Here is a 20,836-nt window from a genome sequence, read left to right as displayed (position 1 = left end):
TTAATCAAAGGAAGAAAGGGGGGGACACTTTGCTCCTGATCTATTAATAATGTGCCTATTATCTTTTTCTTAACTGCTGGCTTCATAGCTCTCTGCATGCCCATTGCAATCAGAATTCAATTTTTCTCCAATCCTCCAAGCTCCATGTGGTGCCTTCGCGTTCTTTCTGGCCTAGGATTTCTTTATGGAGTTTTATCATTTTTTAATTCATTTTTTAGAAGTGTCTCTTTTAACAAGAGAACTGTCTACAATATTTTTTACTTTTCCCTCCAAAATGAAAAAATCCATGATTAATTGGTGAAAAGTGAAATGATCCATAATATTATGTAAGCAGAAATATTTTGCATAACCTTTGTTTAAAAAAAGGTCAGATGTTTCTTTGATTTTTCTTAAAACAGATTTTGCATATTTTATTCCTTCCCAATTTTATGGAAGTAGGTTTTTTTCTGATAAAGTTATGCTTCCAGTTCATAAAGTTAAGGTAAAGAAAAAAGCCATCCACAGTCACAATTCTGGATATATGTGTTCAAAGGAAGTAAAATTATTGTCTTGAAGGGATATCTGCACTTCCATTTATTGCAGCATTATTCACAATAATCAAGGTGTGGAAACAACCTAAGTGTCCTTCAGTGAATGAATCAAGAAAATGTCACACACACAACACACACACACACACACAGAGGAATATGATTCAGCCTGATTATGAAGGAAATCCTACCATTTGCAACTATATGGATGAACCTGGAAGAAATTATGTTAAGTGAAGTAAGCCAGACAGAGAAAGACAGATACTGCATGGTATTGCTTTTGCGTAGGATCTTTTTTTTTTTTAATCTATTTATTTTGGCTGTGCTGGATCCTCCTTGCTGTGCAGGTTTTTCTCGAGTTGTGGTGAGCAGGGGCCACTGTTTATTGCAGTGTGCAGGCTTCTCACTGTGGTGGCTTCTCTTGTCGCAGATCATGAGCTCTAGGGAATGCAGGCTCTAGTAATTGTGGCTCATAGGCTTGGTAGCTGTGGCTCCCAAGCTCTAGAGCACAGTCTCAATAGTTGTGGTGGACAGGCTTAGTTGCTCCGCGGCATATGGGATCTTCCCAGACCAGGGATTGAACCCGTGTCTCCTGCACTGGCAGGCAGATTCTTTACCACTGAGCCAGGGAAGCCTGCGTAGAATCTTAAAATTTAAAAAGTCAAACTCATACAAACGGAGGGTAAAATTGTGGTTGCCAGAGGCTGGGAGAAATACGTTGAGACTGGTAAAAGGGTACAAACATTCAGTCATAAGATGAATAAGGTCTAGGGTATAACATGGTGACCATAGTTGATAACACCATATTGTATGATTGGAAGTTGCTGAGAGAGTAGAACTGTGTTCTCATTTTAAAAGAGTAAATATATGAAGTGATAAACGTGTTAATTAACTTGGTGGGAATCCCTTCACAGTGTATATAGTATATTGAAGTATTCCCTTGAATGCTTTCAGTAAATTGTAGTTTTGTCAGTTGTTCTGCCATAAAGCTGGAAAAAATTTTTTAAAATAGAGATATCATTTGCATTGAAAAAAAGAAAAAAGTTATCATAAATCCATTATCTTTTCTTATAAAAGGGCAAATGTATCACATTAAAAAAGTGCATAAAAAAGTAAGGACTATGTACAGGAAAGAACTTCCTCATGTTACAATGTGAAGTGTCCTGGAACAATAATTCCCCTGTGGATATGTAAAATAGTACCTGAGGAGCCTTGAGGCATAGTGTAAGGAGGAGGGGGGTAAACATGCATGAATACAGATTTGTGAGTTCTTTTGAAAAATTCTGAATTGGATTTACAAATTTGTCAATGTGTTTTATCAAAGCATGAAAAATATCCTGTAAAGATGGTGAGAGGGCTTCCGTGGTGGCTCGGTGGTAAAGAATCTGCCTGCCAAAGCTGGAGGCACAGGTTCAATTCCTGGTCTGGGAAGATCCCACATGCCAAGGAGCAGCTAATCCCATGTGCCACAACTATTGAGCCTGTTTCCTGGAGCCACTGAACCGCAATTACAGAGCCCAGGCGCCGCAACTACTGAAACCCACGAGCTTTAGAGCCTGTGCTTGGAAATAAGAGAAGCCACCACAATCAGAAGCCCTCACATCATGTCTAAAGAGTAGCCCCCGCTCACTGCAACTAGAGAAAAGCCCGTGCAGCAAGGAAGACCCAGCACAGCCAAAAAATAAAGAAAAATAAATAAAAAGATGGTGTGATATTAATTTAGTACATAACATAGTGGATAGGGATTTGCAGCTTCTAATTTCATGATATAGGATAATATAGCCACTCAGCCATTTGGGGAGATTTTTACACAAAGCTTTTGCCTAGAGAATTCCATGGACAGAGGGGCCTGGTGGGCTACAGTCCATGAGGTTACAAAGAGTCATTCACAACTGAGCAACTAACATACACACATGTGCGCTATTAATTGGACCCCATGTTTTTGAGCTGCCTGATGATCTACATCTCCTGAAAGGCAGGAGGAGAAGGGGACGACAGAGGATGAGATGGTTGGATGGCATCACCGACTCAATGGACACAAGTTTGACTAAGCTCCGGGAGTTGGTGATGGACAGGGAGGCCTGGCACGCTGCAGTCGATGGGGTCACAAAGAGTCAGACACGACTGAGCGACTGAACTGAACTGAACTGATGATCTTCAGTTCAGTCGCTCTGTTGTGTCCAACTCTTTGCAACCCCATGAATTGCAGCACACTAGGCCTCCTTGTCCATCACAAACTCCCGGAGTTTACTCAAACTCATGCCCATTGAGTCGGTGATGCCATCCAGCCATCTCATCCTCTGTCGTCCCCTTCTCCTCCCGCCCCCAATCCCTCCCAGCATCAGGGTCTTTTCCAACGAGTCAACTCTTTGCATGAGGTGGCCAAAGTATTGGAGTTTCAGCTTCAGCATCAGTCCTTCCAATGAACACCCAGGACTCATCTCCTTTAGGATGGACCGGTTGGATCTCCTTGCAGTCCAAGGGACTCTCAAGAGTCTTCTCCAACACCACAATTCAGAAGCATCAATTCTTCGGCACTCAGCTTTCTTCACAGTCCAACTCTCACATCCATACATGAACACTGGAAAAACCATAGCCTTCACTAGACGGACCTTTGTTGATCTTACAAACAGATTATTTAGTTTTTAAAAAACCATCCTCAGTGAGACTTGGTATTAGAAGACCCCATCGAAGAGATGCTTCAGTTGAATTCTCAGCCTATGATCTGTGACTTCAGAAGTAAATAACATGCTGTTAATGACAATATGTGAGAACGAGACTGTCTGCTCGGTGCCTGGGTCTCTCCACGCTCATTTGCACCCTAAGCCTTCCCTAAGTAGGGTAATTTCAGGGGCGTGAATGAATAGATGATATGGGAGCTGGGATGAAGAAAACGCATGGAAAAGTGGAAGCTAAAAAAATATGCTTGGATTTATGTGAAAGGTAGTAAGTACAAACTGAAGGGAAGCTTTCTTTTATTTAAAAAAAAATTTATTTATTTAGTTTTGGTTGCACTGGGTCTTGGTTGCTGCCCGCCGGCTTTCTCTAGTTCAGGTAACTGGGGGCTGCTCTCGTTTTGCTCTCCAGTTGCGGTTCACGGGCTTCTCTTTGCAGTGGCTTCTCTTGGGACCGAGCACAGGCTGTAGGGTGCGCGGGCTTCAGTAGTTGCAATTCCCGGGCTCTCGAGCACAGGCTGGGTAGTTGTGGCATACAGCCGTGGCTGCTCCATGGCACATGGGATCTGCCCAGACCAGGGATGGAACCCACGTCTCCTGCATGCACAGGTGGATTCTTATCCCTGGACCACAAGGGAAGCCCCAGGGAAACTTTGAGCAGATGATGGTGGCAGTCGGTAGGGGTTCATTTCTGAAGGTCTCCTCAATTTGAGGTCGCAGTTGGATTCACATAAGTAAGAGAATTTTCAGTAGAAATGAAACCTTGAACATTACATCAGACTATGAAAGAAATGTCGTTTGTAGGGGAGGGGGGGTTGGTTTAGTGATGTTTATTCAGCTGTGGTCAGATCTCAAATCCAACTTTTCTTGACATTCCTGATTTCAAGGCTGAATCAGGTACCTGTGGGGTGAATTCCCCTGTCATCCTATGTGATTGGCAGTTGACTGTACCACATTGTGAAACTGGTCTTTCTCATGATCTCCTTTCTCTGAGTGTTCATGTTCCTATAGGGACAGGGAGGAGACTGGTCCTGTTTATGTTTCTACACACAGGGTCTTCCAAAAACGTGTCTGTCACTTAGTATTTTTCAGTAAATATCTATTGAATGAATGAATGCACAATGGTTTTGTGCGGAGTCCTGATGACATAGTAAAAAACTTTCCCCAGTACTCCATGGTTCATTTTGAGAATTGTAGTTCTTCTGCCTCTCAGATAATTTCATAATTATCTCCTTTGAAATGGACAAAATATTAAAACATACTCCTGATAAAGTTGTAAAATTGGAAAACTTCACTCTTAAAATTAAATTACTGCAAATAAAATACCTAGTGTGTGTGTTTCAAAAACAAATCTGCACCTAACTGTGATTTGGAGAGAACTCATTTTGACTGATCGTGCTTTTTAAAAAATACAATTAAATGAAGACTTCCCGAGTCATCACTTGAATTTTAAGTGTCTAATTAGAATCATATCTAATCTGCTTGTTAACATGCCCCTCGCTTCCATGCCTGAGTAACAGAGAAGTCCTTTGACAAGTTTTTAAACAGGTTTTATTTTTGTTTGCCCTCTGCAATGTGATTTTCATGTGACTTCAATGTTTCAAATTCAAGTAAGATTTGTGGCTACAAACACAGCTTTTAAGACAGAAGAAACAGTGCACAATGCTTTTGGGGAGAAGCAAAGAATAATTCACATCTCAGATTCTTACATTAATTTCTTGGGTAGCTTGTGAAGCTGTCCACACAAAATAGGAATGAGGAAAAGAAAAGCAAGAGGACTCCCAGAGAGGAGGGTTGTAAACTGTCTCTGAATTCCTATTGTCCTTCAGGATTTCGCTAGGGTTTCCCACTCTGCTTCCTGTTTTCACTTTGTTACAAGGAGGCGGCAACAGATGAGGTTTCCTCTCCACTTCAGGTTGCTCTCCTGTGTATGTGTGAAGTTGTTTTCCCACATTCCTTTGGAAAGTAAGGAATTCATTCTGGGAACCCACCCTGTCGCCTTACCTGATGATGCAGAATGAGGGGGAGGTGGACCCTGAAAAGTGCTGCCGGGTAGGGCAAAGCCGCAGCCCTTGGCAGCCCTTGGCAGCCGCCTGCTTGGAAGGAGTCTTCTCCCTTCTGCCTGTGGAGCTGAGTCCTGTCTCCACTTCTTCTTGTCTTGTGTTTCAGTACTGTCTCTTTAAACTGAAGTAGGTTGACAGAGTGGATTCGAATGCTACTAATTCAGTATCTCTCAAAGTCTTCTCAGATTTGGATCAAATGGGCTTCCTCTATCTTGCGACATCTTATAGTTTATCTTTATTAAATTGGGTAAAGTTAGCAAGGCTTCCTCCAGGCCCTCCACAAGCCTCAGCAGTGCAGTCCTCTTCCCTGCCCCACCCCCACTTGACCCCTCTGAACACACATGTGCGCGCACACACACCCCCACACACACACACACTCTGTGCTCTTCCACATTCCGGTGTCTTAGCTCAGGCAGTTCTTCACATTTGGATGATGTTACTACCCTTTCAAGCCTGGCAAGTTTCTACCGAACTTTAAGACACTACAAAATATCACTTCCTCTTTTAATTCCTGCCTTTGCCCAATCACAATTTAATCTATTTTTTTTGAAATCTGCATTGCCATAGATTCCTGTGATATGTTTATCATGGTACTTAATACACTGTATTGTATAGGAGTTTTTTAAAATGTCAGTACATCTCTCCCATCTCCGTCCTTCCCAGTGTCGCCTCAGTGACAAAATATTGAATCATTTTATAGAACCTACCAGAAATGCATAAACTAGCCCATATTCCAGCTCAGTCCCTCCCAGCAAAACTGGAGTTGCTGGAAAGAACTGGCTACAGGGCCAGATGAGAAAGATGGAGGACTCTCCCCAGCCTTCCGAACTCGGTGGATCGCATCCATGTGCTCACCTTCCTCTGAAGGTTTCTGAGATTCCAGAACATTAACAAACCTAGATGGCCCTTCAAGCTTGTATGCAGCAAGTAGGAGCGCTCAAGTATTTATTAGAATAAATAAAGAGAAATGTTTTATGTGCTCAAAATGTCCAGCCACGTGTTGTGCAGGGCACAGGCCTTTCAACCCTGCTTTCCGAGCAAAGGGTGAGATGAGAATGACCCATGTCGTGTTTCTTCTTCGGTGCCTGATCACACCCCATCCAGTGGACTCAGGCAAGAAACACTGGGGACATGGAGACACGGGCTTCATGTTATGCCTTCTGACCTAGCGCTTTCTTCTTCCAGGTGCACCCATCTTGACCGACTCAGCAAGAAGGTGGATTTTCCCTGTGTCTAAAGAAAAAAACATGTCCCCGTGTCTGTAGAGATGATTTGCAGTTCAGCCCGGCTGAAGCTGACCGAATGAGACTATGGGCTGTGCCTCCGCCAAGCATGTTGCCACTGTTCAAAATGAAGAGGAAGCCCAGAAAGGGAAGAACTACCAGAACGGAGATGTGTTTGGCGGTAAGTGCCACTGAGCTTCATTCTCGGCCCCCTCGATCTAGGCCTTTCGTTTGTTCGCAGGAGTGAGTAACTGCAGTGTCATGGTGTTGTTCCATGTGACGGGGGAGCGGGTAAAGGGCCGATGCGATATGATAAAAATTGATGCAGATCTTTTTACACTGGGTGGTTTCATCATAATTTATACCTGGAAGACTTTGAGGAGGACCATGGAGGTTTTATACAGAGCTCACATTTAAATCAAGCTTTGCAGAACTCGTAGGACTTAGGTGTATTGGTCAGTGGCCACAGGTGTTCTGGTCCAGAATTGTGGGACTGAAATGTGAAGGTCCAAAAATGGGTGAAAATTTAAAACTGAGCGAAAGTGGTGTTTCTTGAAGTTTATTGTAAGTTTATGTGAATTATAAATCCTCGGATCCAGAAATACAATTGCAGTGAATTTAGAAATCATCTTTTAACCATCTCTGATGATTCATAGTGAGTGAGACTATGCAGTGCAAAGATCACAAAGTGCCAACCCATGGCCACATCTGGATTTTCTTTGGCCCCCAGAGAATTTTTAAAATAAAAAGAAAGACAGCCTTTAAAAATCAGGATGTTTCACACAGAACCCCAGATTTCTTGAGAAGATTTGGCAACACAGATTTTCCATTTCCTGAGGCAACAGTTGGCGGGGTGGGGTAGAAGTTGCCCACTCAGTCAGACAATGTCTCCAGTAAACCACTAAGCTTTCCCTGTGAACGCACAGCAAGCCCTGTTCACTCGCCGATGTTCCATGCCTTGCCATTCACAGGTTTTGAGTTTGCCTAATCTTAAGTTTGTCAAGATCAGTGATTACCCTGATGAAGAGTAGCTATGTGTTTGTACCAGGTTCCAGTTAGTCAAAGAAGATGAAACCATTTTTGCTGAATTACTATAACAATAATACCCATTGACATTTGTATGGCATTTTTATTCATAAGAGCACTTCTTCATCTCTTATTCGTTAAAGAATCTTATTGAAATAATGTTTACATGTAAACAACTCAAGTTGCACTATTCAGTCTCTGTCAAGAGCTTCTACGGCATTTTAGTCTCTAGCTTTTGATCCATTGCAATGGTTGCTTCAGTTCCCTGGGGAAGAATTGGGAACACTGTGGAAGGGATAATGCTCTACTATAAGTAAACTCATGTATATGGAGGAAGACAGATTCCCTTTGGTTTGTTTTAAGGAGATGTATTTGTTGCTAGAACAAACTTGCTCTAGTGGTCCCTACCTATAGAACTGAGAACTGTGGAGTGATATATGAACATCTTAACACATTATTGACAGGAGACATCACTGCATTTTTAGACAATGATAAAATAAACATCACTGTGCAAAACTGGTAGAGCTTAAAATTGATCAAGTGTTCTTTATACAACTTGACTGTCATTATCATTCACATATTGCTCCATTACGTTTTTGTTCCAACCTTGTGTATATCATAAACATAGAATTTTCAAAAATGACACATTGAAAAATTTTGAGTGAAGAGGATTTTTCGGTGAATTTTATGCAGATACTTTCTCTGATTATCTGAGTGACATATATACTAAGTGTCTCAGAAGATCATGGTTTTCAGAATATGGTTCTGATTCAAATGATGTAAATATTAGACCAACAAAACGACAAAAAATACTTGGTGATTCATTCTGATACAGAAAGTGAAAAATGAAACCCATGGTGCTGGAGAATGTTCCTTTGCATCTACAGAAGAGTGGAGTGAAGACAACATTTCACAAAAATTAGAAGACTTTACAGGTGTGTCAGTTCTAACTATTGAATGAAATAACCTGTGAAGTGTTAGTGAGAAAAAATTTTGACCATCACTACCCCCCCCCAAAAAAAAAAAACGCCAGCTGCAGTGTTAATTTCTGCAAAAATCTCCTGGTCAATAATGAGTTAGTAAAACTAGAATCCAGATCTTTGAAACCACACCTTCTGGGCAAACAGCTAATAGGAATTAGAGTTACGACTGTCACTCTCAAAATTGAACTTTTAAGAGGAAATAATTGAGTATCAGGGATTTGTTTAAACAAACTTCTATGTGAGATTCTGTGTCATTGTCATTTTTGTAATTAGAGCTACCACTTACGGAGCCTCCACCATATGTCAGACAGTGAGAAGCATTTGCATTCAGTTTCATGTTGAATTTTCACAACAATCCTGTGAAATCTGTGCCATCCCAATTTTAGAGATTTGGGAGCCGGAGCACAGTGAGACTAACCGGTCCAAAGCTGCTCAGCTACTAAGTAATACAATCAGATGTCTCTGACTCCAAAGTCCACGAACCCTTCTCAGTGTCGTGGCTACTTCCTATCCGTCTTCCATTCTTTAATGTGAAAAATTATTGACTAGCTGGTACATGATGTGTCAGGCCCTTTGCTAAATGCCATGGAGGATACAGAGATAAACCTTGCTTTCTAGGACTTTATAAGAGGGTGAGGAAGTGTTATGAGGCAGAATAAGCCAAATACCAGAAGAGGAAAAGACATACATATCATGATAAGAGTCAGAGGGATGAAGAGACTACCTTAAAAGATGGGATCAGAACAGATTTCTTACAGAGGTGACAGCTGAAACTGGCCTTAAAGGATGGAGAACCTAAATCTGTTGGATAAAGAGTGTAGGGAGAAACTGGATGAGGAAAGGCTAAAGGTGATGTGACATATTCAAAAATTAAAAGTAATCCCCCCAAAATTACAAAATCAAGTAATCTAGATTTTTTAAATTGAAGTATAATTGCTTTACACGATTGTATGTTTCTGCTGTAGAGCAAAATGCATCAGCCGTATGTGTGCATGTGTATATCCCCTCCCTCTTGAGCCTCCCCCGACCCCCTCAAGTCATACGGTTTGAATGGAATATAAAATATAAGTGAGAGGAAATTGGCTAGAAAACTAAGTTAGGATTATATTATGGAGAACTTTGAATACCAAATCATAACCTATAGAAAGATAATCTTGGACTTATTTAAGATTTAATGATATAATTTAACCATAGTCTATATATATATAAACCTTTTTATTTTGTATTGGGGCATAACCGATTAACAAACAAGGTTGTGTAGCTTCAGGTGATCAGCAAAGGGACTCAGCCATACATCTATGTGTATCCATTCTCCCCCGCAATTCCCCTCCCATCCAGGCTTCCACATGACATTGAGCAGAGTTCCATGTGCTATACAGTAGGTCTTTGTTGCTTTTCCATTTTAAATAGAGCAGTGTGTACATGTCAGTTCCAAACTCCCTAACTATCCTTTACCCCTGTCCTTCCTCCCAGCAGCCATAAGTTTGTTCTCTCAGCCTGTGAGTCTCTTTCTGTTTTGTAAGTTCATTTGGTGACACTCAATATATTGTATTTTATTTTGCTTGGCAGTGAAACCATCTGACCATTCATTTGCTAATATGGTTACAACTTTTTTTTTTTTTTTGGTTACAACTTTTATAACCAAGAAGACTTTCTGTTGTTCTAAAGTATTGTGTGTAGTTTGCAAATATTGGCCTCTAATAAAGGAGCCTTGTATTAGTCAACTATTGCTGGGTAATAGACTGCCTCAGGATCTCAGTAGCATTCAACAATAAGCGTATCTTTCTTGATCACAAGGCAGCTGGTCAGCTGGGTGGCTCTGCTCCACGTCTCAACTTCCTCCTGGGATCCAGGAGCCGAGGGGAACGTGCTCTTCGTTTTCAGAAGGGTAGAAGTGCAAGCAATACACGTGATGCCTCTTAAGCTTGAACTTGGACTTGGCACACTGTTGTTTGCACCCACGTTTTATTAGCCAAATTGAGTCACATAAGAGGGTTCAAAGACAGAGGGCAAAGAAGTTCATCTGACCATAGCACATTGATAGCAAGGGTATGGTTGTAGAAAAGGGTCAAGAATTGGGGCTAGTAATTCAGTCTACCCCATGCCTGCCTAGTCATTGCTGTCTGTGTGACTCCACACAGTCCACACCACCAAGTGTGTTTAAGGTCTACGCCAGCTTCTCTTTATCCCCCCAGTACTCACAGTGATGTTTTATTCACTCCAGCATTCATCATCTTATTACTCTTTTTGATGTCAACATTTGTAAGTTTGTGGCATGGTGTTACATTAAAAAAAGAACACAAGGAGAGAGAAAGAGAGAGCTTTGTGTTCCAGTCAAGGGAGACGGTTTTCCTAGTCCTTCCAGGTTCTGGGAGTAGAATTGTCAGAATCCAGTGTGAACATCAGTACAGGTATCCTAGATGTTACTGAATGCTAGAGTCTGAATATGACAAGAGAAGGTCCTATCTGTTTCTCCACTTGAATTAGCTTGCAAGCAGAAGTCTACAGAATGCCAGTAGAATCACAGATCGTCACAGGTGAATGGTAGATCAGACTCACTTTTAGCCACTTGATACCTTTTGTCACCCATTGTTTCAGTAATCTGCTATCACCTACAAAGGACCCCAAACTTAGCAGCACTGATTTATTATTTCTCCTGATTCTGTGGGGTGGCTGGGGTTCATCTGCTGTCTTTCTGCCAGGGCTCCAATCATGCTTCCCTTGTGCCCCAGATGGTAAAGAATCTGCCTGCAATGCAGGAGACCCAGGTTCAATCCCTGGGTTGGGAAGATCCCGTGGAGAAGGGAGTGGCTGCCCACTCCAGTATTCTTGCCTGGAAAATCTCATGGACAGAGGAGTCTGGCAGTCTACAGTCCACGGGCTCACAAAGAGTCAGACACGACTGAGCGACTAACACTTTCAGTCATGCAGTTGCATTCAGCTGGGAGCTCAGCTGGGCTCAGCTGAGCTCAGCTGGCCATGATGGCTTCAGATCTCTCTTTCCATCAGGCAGTCACATTTTCATGAGGCGGCTAACTGCCCGGAGAAGAAGTAGAAGCTGCTAGCTCTCTTAAGGCCTGGGCTTGAAAGTCCAAGAATGTTGATTGTGCTGTGTTCTCTTGAGCAAAAGCAAGTCACAAGACCAACCCAGACTCAATCAAGGGAGCACAAAGGCTCTCCATTTCTTGAGTCTGACCCTATAGGCAAGGGAAGAATTGTTGAGAGCCATCTTTGGAGACCAGTTACCACACCCATTACCAGAGGCCATGAGAACTCATGACTGGGCTGTATTCCATCCTGAACAGTTACATTCTGCTTTCTAAATCATGCCTCTATTTTCCACTGAATAAAGAGGCCTCATCCACTTTTTAAAAGCTTAATGTTTTAAAATGTTTGAAAATATTATTACCACATGTTGTGGGAGATTTGACAAAGTCTGTGAAAGGTGGCATATTTGGGGATGGCTCTGAAGTATGTGTACACACACACATTCGATCCTTTTCCTAAAAGTGTTCATTGAATTTTATAGCCTCTAAGGGCATACTGGGGAGCATTGATAAGCCATGTGTTTTTTACAAATGATTCAGTTCAGTCGCTCAGTCGTGTCTGACTGTTTGCGATCCCATGGACTGCAGCACGTCAGGCCTCCCTGTCCGCCACCAACTCCTGGAGTTTACTCAGACTCATGTCCACTGAGTCAGCCATCAAACCATTTCATCCTCTGTAGCCCCCTTCTCCTCCCCTTCTCCTCCTGCCTTCAGTCTTTCCCAGCATCATGATCTTTTCAAATGAGTCAATTCTTCACATGAGGTGGCCAAAATATTGGAGTTTCAACTTCAGCATCAGCCCTTCCAATGAATATTCAGGACTGATTTCCTTTAGTATGGACTGGTTGGACCTCCTTGCAGTCCAAGGGACTCTCAAGAGTCTTCTCCAACACCACACTTCAAAAGCATCAGTTCTTTGGTGCTCAGCTTTCTTTATAGTCCAACTCTCACATCCATACATGACTACTGGAAAAACCATAGCTTTGACTAGTTGGACCTTTGTTGGCAAAGTAATGTCTCTGCTTTTTAATATGCTGTCTAGGTTAGTCATAACTTTTCTTCCAAGGAGTAAGCGTCTTTTAATTTCATGGCTGCAGTCACCATCTGCAATGATTTTGGAGCCCCCAAAGTAAAGTCTGTCACTGTTTCCACTGTTTCCCCATCTATTTGCCATGAAATGATGGGACTGGATGCCATGATCTTAGTTTTCTGATTGTTGAGTTTTAAGCCAACTTTGTAATTTCCATTTATGTGAAGCTCTTTGCTCTCTGTGATATTTTGGTTATTAGGAGACTGACCACTCCAAATGTATGGGACAGAATAGCTATAGAATATTCCACCATCGAGGATCAAGTGATGAATGGGCATCTTGCCTTGTAGATTTCATAGGAGTTTGTTGACAAAGAACTTTATTACTGACATATACCTATAGGCTTTCCTTCACTTTAAATATAGAGGTATGTGCTTGCATCCGTGCTAAGTAGTGTCCAACTTTTTGTGACCCCATGGACTGTAGCCTGTCAGGCTCCTCTGTCCATGGAATTTTCCAGGCAAGAATATTAGAGAGTGGGTTGCCATTTCCTGTTCCAGGGGATCTTCCTGACCCAGGGATCAAACCCATGTCTTGCATCTTCTGCATTGGCAGGTGATTCTTAACCACTGTTCCACCAAGTTTTAAATCTAAAGTTGTGTCTCAGCACCATGGCCCTTTCATAAGTAACATCCAGACCAGGAAGTTCCATGTCCAGATCGGAAATTTCCTTCCCTCAGTGGTCGGGTCAGACATGAAGAATGGTCAGCAGATCTTCTGAGGTTATTCAGAGGACAGCTGAGCATATTGCCAAGACCAGCTTGCAGAAAGCAAGTGACCAGCAGGCTCAAGTTATCAGAAACTAGTTAAGCAAGTTCTGAGGAAAGCCAAGTGCTTATTGGATTTCTTTCAACAGTCATTCACTTAAACTATTAAAGTAGGTGCAGAACAGATTCAGGCCTTATTAGGGAAGTTTACATGTTAAACTTGAGATCATTATCTCTTCCAAAGCCCACCCTCCATGGGGAAAGCTGTTTAGTTATATTGACTTTCCTATTTGCATGAAGGTTGCCATCATTCTTCCAGTAATGTAGGCTTTAATCTTGAAAAGGCTTTAAACTGGAGGCCCTTGTCTCTTCCAGTCCCAGATCTGTAAATCTCATTCTCCTAACAGCACTTTTCCTACCTCTAGCATCATTTAGGTTGTTGTAATCCATAACCCAGAATAGTGCAAGGTTCTCTGAACTTATGCTCCATTAGCCCTCTTTGTTTGCCTGCTTCTTTGCTTTGTTTTTAACTCTCCATTTTTTTTTTTTTTTTGCACCTGTAAATTGTCAGACTGTACCAGATTTTTCTAAAGTAGTCCTTTGTCCTTGTTTCACTCTCCCACTCTAGAACTTTCTGTTGCACTCAGTTCTTAGACTGTAAAATCCTAAAACCTTAGTGAACATTCAAGACCTCTGAAGATGGCCTTTACCCTCTCACTCACTTTGGCAACTTGTTCCATACTCTGTCCCTCATGTTCTACAGCCAGAGGGGACAGCTCACCCTGTAACCACTTTGCATACCTCTGTGCCCCAGGTCAAGTACGCTGTGATCTCTACTTGGCATGGGCCCTTTGCCCACTTTCATCTGTTTAAATCCTGCTCTTTTTCCAAACTTCCGTGAAGCTTTTCTGGTACCTTCAGAAAGAATCCCTTTCCTACCATCCCAGAATACATTTTATTTGCTTACGTATTTGGTTTACTTGTTTATATGTCTAATCTCATTATTTGTGTATATGTGTCTTCTCTCTTATAAGCTTCTCTCTTATGTGCCCCTGGAGGCAAGGACTGTTTGACCTTGAGAGGATGTGGGGTTCCAGAATGCCAGGAGCTGGAGGCAGAGAGACCGTTCAGGAACTGGGTGGGCCCTGACCATGCCAGCTCCCTCCTTATGATAAGGTGGCCTTGACTGATTAAGGGCCAAGATGGTCCTGATTATTATATATGTTCCCTTAAGTGAAAGTGCTTAGATTATGAGAGTAAATTCTTCTGGAATGGTGGTATATAAAAGAGCATCAATAAAGCAAGAATCTAGCTGTTTTCTTTCACATGGTCTCTATACTGCTGTGTGGCCTCAGTTCTGGTCTGGTCTTTGGCCACATAAATTGAGAACATATAACAGGTGTATGTGTGTGTGCATATGTGTATCTGTATGTTTGAGAGAGAGAGAGAAAGGGCAACCCTGTTACGCCAATCTGTTTCCTATCTAAAATACTGTTGGGTCCAACTTCACAGATTATGGTGAAGATTAGATGAGGAAATAGATTTTTGTAGAAATTCAAAGCAGTTTGAAGCAGATAATAATTCAGTGTTTCTTCCTGTAATAATTTCTGGTTGCATGAAGTGAAAATTAATTAAGGATTAATTGATCTGTGTTTGTGAGACAGGAATGGAAAAAATCATGTTTTAAGTCTGTGCCATCTAATATAATAGCCACTGGCCACATGTGATAATTAAGCATGTTAAATAAGGTTAGTCCTAATTGAGATATACTATAAGTATGAATTGGGAGTTGGTGATGGACTGGGAAGCCTGGCGTTCCGCAGTCAATGGAGTCACAAAGAGTTGGACACAACTGAGCAACTGAACTGAACTGATAAGTATGAATTACACATGAGATTTTGAGGACTTAGTACAAAAAAGATAAAATAGCTCACCAATTTTCCTTGGATTACATGTTGAAATGATAATATACAGAGTTAAACAAAATTTATTATTATTATTTTTTTTTCAGTGCAGCATTTTATTATTTCATTTTTATGTTCATTTGGAGTTTCCTTTTTGTACATAAGAAAATAAATATTGGATTTGTAAAAGAATTTACTCCAAGCTGATGATCAGCTCTAAACCCTTTTCTTTCTTTTTTTTTTTTTAACATTTATTTCTTTTTTTTTTTTATTTTTTATTAGTTGGAGGCTAATTACTTCACAACATTTCGGTGGGTTTTGTCATACATTGATATGAATCAGCCATGGAGTTACATGTATTCCCCATCCCGATCCCCCCTCCCACCTCCCTCTCCACCCGATTCCTCTGGGTCTTCCCAGTGCACCAGGCCCGAGCACTTGTCTCATGCATCCCACCTGGGCTGGTGATCTGTTTCACCATAGATAATATACATGCTGGAACTAGCTACCCAAAATTTATTATTAAAATTAATGCCACTGTTTTCTTTTTACTTATTTAATATGGCTACTGGCAATGTTTAACTCACTGACATGACTCACATTATTTCTATTGGATAGTGCTAGTTTAAGTCACTAGAAGGTAGTGTTGGTGTTTACAGTTTCCTTCCCATTCAAGTTTCAGTTTTGGAGTTGATTTATTATTGAATCGAAGAAGAAAGGGGTTCGACTGAGGAAGCAGCACTCATTTTCTGCTTTGACTCTCCAGGTGGGAGATACACACAGGTGAGGGCCCAGGAAACTCAAGAGAGACAAGACTGGGAACCAGCCTGGCAGACGAAGAAGAGCAAATTCTAACTTGCTCATCTCTCAATGCTCATTTGTGGTCATCTTTAGCTGCATCCCCTGACACTTTGCTGCTGGCCTACAGAAGCTTCTTTTGCCTTCTGAAGTTATTTCTCAAAGATCATACAGGACATCTTCCCCTCAACACACACTCACTTTTTTTTTTTTTCAGTGAATGGGTAAAGAACCTTAAAAGCAAAAGTGTTTGATGAATGTATGCTAGAGCTAGGTCACAGTCATAAAAGCTAAAAAAAAAAAAGAAAAAAATTTAAGTCAGGAAAGCAAGGAACCTGATCCTGGCTTTAGCCGTTGAAGATTCCAGAATGTCTTGTGCTGAGCCTCAGAAAGGTCCTAAAGGCGTTCAGTGCACCTGGCGACTTGTGAAATGCTAGAAGTCAGCCCACCTCAGCCGGGAGTTTCCACCTCACACTTCCAAAGGGAAAGGGCTTAGGCCAGTGTCTGACTCAGAGAAGGTCTCAAAGTAGCTTAGTTTCATTTTCTGCTGTTTCTGGGCCCTTCTGATAGGTGTTTATCACTTTGACAGGAGAGAGGAGACAAGCCCAAACCTTGAACATGTAAAGGATTGTGAGTTCCCGCCTGCCAGCCGGGTTTCTTCCAGCTAGCCCACTTCCAAGTGTCGTCTTTGACAAGGAGCCCCCTCAGTGTCTTAGTTTCCTCGTCTACAGTGTAGAGGTGGCAGTGGTGTCCTCCACTCGGAGCTGTGTTGGAGGAGCTACTGAGTTAACGACGGGAAGCTCTTAGAAAGACGCCAGGCGTCATTAGCAGTCCAGCCTTGGTTGTACACAGGAGTAGACTGATCCAGCCTCTTCACTTTGGCCCCTCGCCCACCTCGGAACAGACCGCACTGGAATGCCACATGATGCAGAATTTAATCTAGCTGAAGAACAGTCTGAATTTCTGCTTGGAAAAAAATTTTTGTGACAGAAAGTCTCGAAATGTGCTATACTTTCTATATTTAAAAAAAAGAAAAATCCAAGTGCTATTTTTCCTTCCCTTGCCAACCACATCATGAGCCCGTTCTTTTAATATTAGAAATAGAGGTAAGCTGACAAGTCGGACCGTTTGTCACTTATTGCTACGAAGCAGCCTGATTGCAAGATGAGGGAGCCTCTGAGTTCTCAGGTGCCTTCAGCAGGGACGTGCTGGCAGGGCCCTTGGAGGCGTCCCTTCAGTTTAGCGTATGGAGGGTTTTCTTCAGTTGCTCGCTTGCCCCTCCTGGTCTTGTCTATAACTGCCGGGAGCCCTTCCTCGGGGAGGAAATAAGACTGGATGTGGCCCCTGGATGTGTCCCCGGATGTGGACACGCTGCCCGGTGCCTCTCGGCCTCCTGGTACCATCCAGCGGAAGCACAGAGGACCAGAGCTGTCAGCGAGGCTTGTTCTCTGCCGGGGGAAGTTCTAAAACAGTGACTCAGCCACAGAGAGAAGGTGGGAGGGTTTTTGTACCCATAGCACTTCTCGAAGTTATTTTCTCCCGAATGACATCACGGAATTCAGAAATTCAAAACAATAGCCTCTTCCTGGAATCCTGGCTGATGTGGCAGAAAGGACCTGTTTTGCCATCAGCATCTGCCAGGTAGCACTTACCTAGCAGCACCTGCCCGGCAGCGGCTACCTGCAGGGCACGCCTGGCCATCCCTGTCTGGGGCTTAGCCCTCACTTACGGAGCCGCATGGTACCTACCTTCTGCACCTGGAGTCTTACAGGTGGCTGTTTCCTTTACCCCTGAATTGTTACTTGGCATCAAAGCACCGATTCACACTTTACAGTTTAGAAGACCTTTTCGCAGCAGTTATTATTGTAATCCCTACCTGATACAAAAGGAAAACTGAAGAGCCCAGCCAGTTCACTTAAGTAAAGAAGTAGGACTGTGGCTTAGAATTGAGGATGCCAGCTCTTGACAAAGGGTGATTCCCTCTCAGGAACAATGTATCATCTTTGTCCTTAAATCTGAACCCACTTTTGCTCAAGAGTCTTTGTGAAGTGATTGTTAACTGGCTGCCTGAGCTCAGTCTCCGTGGTTTTTTGTTGTTTTTTTTTTCACAAGAGGATGTCAGGAGAGTCTGTGGTCGTTATTAAGGCTATTTTCAATGGACTTGAAGTTCACCGTGCACAGGCTTGAAACCTGGCTAATTGGTTTCAAAGCCTGGCTCAGTTACTCACTAACATGTAGCCTTAGCAAATCACTGAGGCTCTCCTTGCCTCAGTTTCTCCACCTGTATAGTATAGAGAATACAGTGCTAGTACTTACCTGCCTTCAGAGGGCTTAAATGTATCAAAGTATGGAAACCCTTAGATTAGGGCTTGCCACATGATATGCTCTGAGGGAAGCCCGTTTATTACCATCATCATCTGAGCAGTTTTTGTTTCCCTTGACTATGCTGGGGGAAAGAAGAATGAGTTTAGTGCAGATCAATTAACTATGATTTTCTACACGATACTTAGCTCTTTACCTTATATTTTAGGATATTTGTATTCCTATGATTTGTTCTTTCTCTGTTTTGACCTAGACTACCTTCTGCTCTGTATAACATATGAGAGTGTGTCTTTACATCAAAAGACTGTATGATTTAAGAGTGGTGAATATAATGTTATGACTATTGCTATAAGTTGTTGTTGTTGTTCAGTCGCTCAGTTGTGTCTGACTCTTTGTGACCCCATGGTTTGCAGCACACCAGGCTTCCCTGTCCTTCACCATCTCCCAGAGCTTGCTCAAACTCATGTCCATCGAGTCAGTGATGCCATCCAACCATCTCGTCCTCTGTCATCCCCTTCTCCTCCTGCCTCCAATTTTTCTGAGCATCAGGGTCTTTTCTAATCCGTCATCTCTTTGCATCAGGTGACTAGAGTATTGGAGCTTCAGTTTCAGCGTCAGTCCTTCTAATGAATATTCAGGATTGCTAGCAAATATATTTTCATTTATTAAACATAAATCTGTGTGTGTTATGTTTGTGTGTGTGATGTAATCCAGCATTTTCCGACTCTTGGATTTATCACATACAGTGAGGATGTTTACAGAAGGAAGGACATTTCTTTGTGAAGCACTATAGAGAAGCCAAGAGACAAAAAACACAGATTATAATTGGACATATGCATTCAGAGCTGACAGAACTAAAAAAATGCACAAACTAGATACTATTTCAATTCATATTTTATTCTTTATCCATATTCAATTCTATTTTATTCTTTAAAATATGAATCATTTTATGGAATTTATATGAAATTATATTCATAAGTATAATATTACATTGAATTTCTAACTCATCCCTTCATACTAGAGTTTTCCAGATGAATCTAAAGAGCAAACTGTGAAATATGAAACCATAGAAGTATTATAGAAAATATGGATATTTTTATAATCTTAGGTTGTAAAATGTCTTCTTTGTAATGGCACACAATCAGCGCCCTAAAAGAGAAAGTTGACTATATAAAAATTTTAAATCTCTGAGCTTTGCAACAAACACACCAACTGCCGTGAACTAAGTTAAAAGACAAGTGTCAAAGTGAGTGAGACTAATATTTGCAATACAAATAGGGTTAAAATGACTAGTATAAATAGATTAAAACTTATTTAAAAAATTTTCTTAAAATCTATAAAGAAAGAACTAATACTCCAATTGAAAAATGGATGATGCTTGTGACCAGGCAACTGAAAAGGCAAAAATTCAAAAGGCCAATAAACATGCAGAAAGATATTCAACTTAGAAATCAAATAAACCACACCAAAAACCTAAAACAAAACAAGACATTTGTCACCACTCAAATTGGCAGGAACAGGCATCTGTCTTATGCCACAACTGGGAACGTCAAGCCAGAACAATTTTTCTGGGGCACCAAGTGGTAATATCAGTTCAGTTCAGTTCAGTCCCTCAGTTGTGTCCCACTCTTTGTGACCCCATGAACCGCAGCATGCCAGGCCTCCCTGTCCATCACCAACTCCCGGAGTTTACCCAAACTCATGTCCATTAAGTCGGTGATGCCATCCAGCCATCTCATCCTCTGTTGTCCCCTTCTCCTTCTGCTCCCAATCCCTCCCAACATCAGGGTCTTTTCAAATGAGTCAGCTCTTCGAATCAGGTGGCAGAGTATTGGAGTTTCAGCTTCAACATCAGTCCTTCCAATGAACACCCAGGACTGGTTTCCTTTAGGATGGACTGGTTGGATCTCCTTGCAGTCCAAGGGACTCTCAAGAGTCTTCTCCAACACCACAGTTCAAAAGCATCAATTCTCCAGCACTCAGCTTTCTTCACAGTCCAACTCTCACATCCATACATGACCACTGGAAAAACCATAGCCTTGACTAGATGGACCTTTGTTGGCAAAGTAATGTCTCTGCTTTTTAATATGCTCTCTAGGTTGGTCATGGTACTCTATATTTATTGAGATGGAAGGAAGTTCACAACATATTGATAAAGGGTTTTACACAGCATACCTTGCTTATAAATTTTGCATGTTTAAAATATATGTAAAATTCTGTGCAAGTCCATAAAAGAATCTCTGAATGACTGTTCACCAAAGCCTTGACAATGGCAGACTCTCTGTTGTGGAGTTTCAGGTGATTACTAGTTACTTCTTTTCTTTTTTCCTGTATGACTTAAATCCTTTATTGGTTAACATTTATCATTCAATACAACCATTTATTTTGATAAATAGAATTTTATGTTTCCATCTTCTGAAGGCCTTCAGTTGTGCTTTAAGGGTAATGTGAAATCTGTCCCAGAGGAGAAA

The 20,836-nt window shown here is 41.7% G+C and overlaps 1 protein-coding gene across 1 annotated transcript in view; it reads left to right on the top strand.

The window, feature by feature from the left end:
• C13H1orf21 (chromosome 13 C1orf21 homolog) overlaps positions 1–20,836 on the top strand; it is a 237,799-nt gene that overhangs the window by 83,349 nt on the left and 133,614 nt on the right. Inside the window, exon 2 of the mRNA XM_043484883.1 lies at positions 6,451–6,669. Coding sequence (XP_043340818.1) covers positions 6,576–6,669 — 94 coding nt within the window. The 5' untranslated portion in view covers positions 6,451–6,575. The remainder of the gene's footprint in view (positions 1–6,450; positions 6,670–20,836) is intronic.

Source organism: Cervus canadensis, chromosome 13, assembly GCF_019320065.1.
Source record: "Cervus canadensis isolate Bull #8, Minnesota chromosome 13, ASM1932006v1, whole genome shotgun sequence".
Classification (NCBI taxonomy): Eukaryota; Metazoa; Chordata; class Mammalia; order Artiodactyla; family Cervidae; genus Cervus; species Cervus canadensis.
This window is presented reverse-complemented; position numbering and strand designations above follow the sequence as displayed.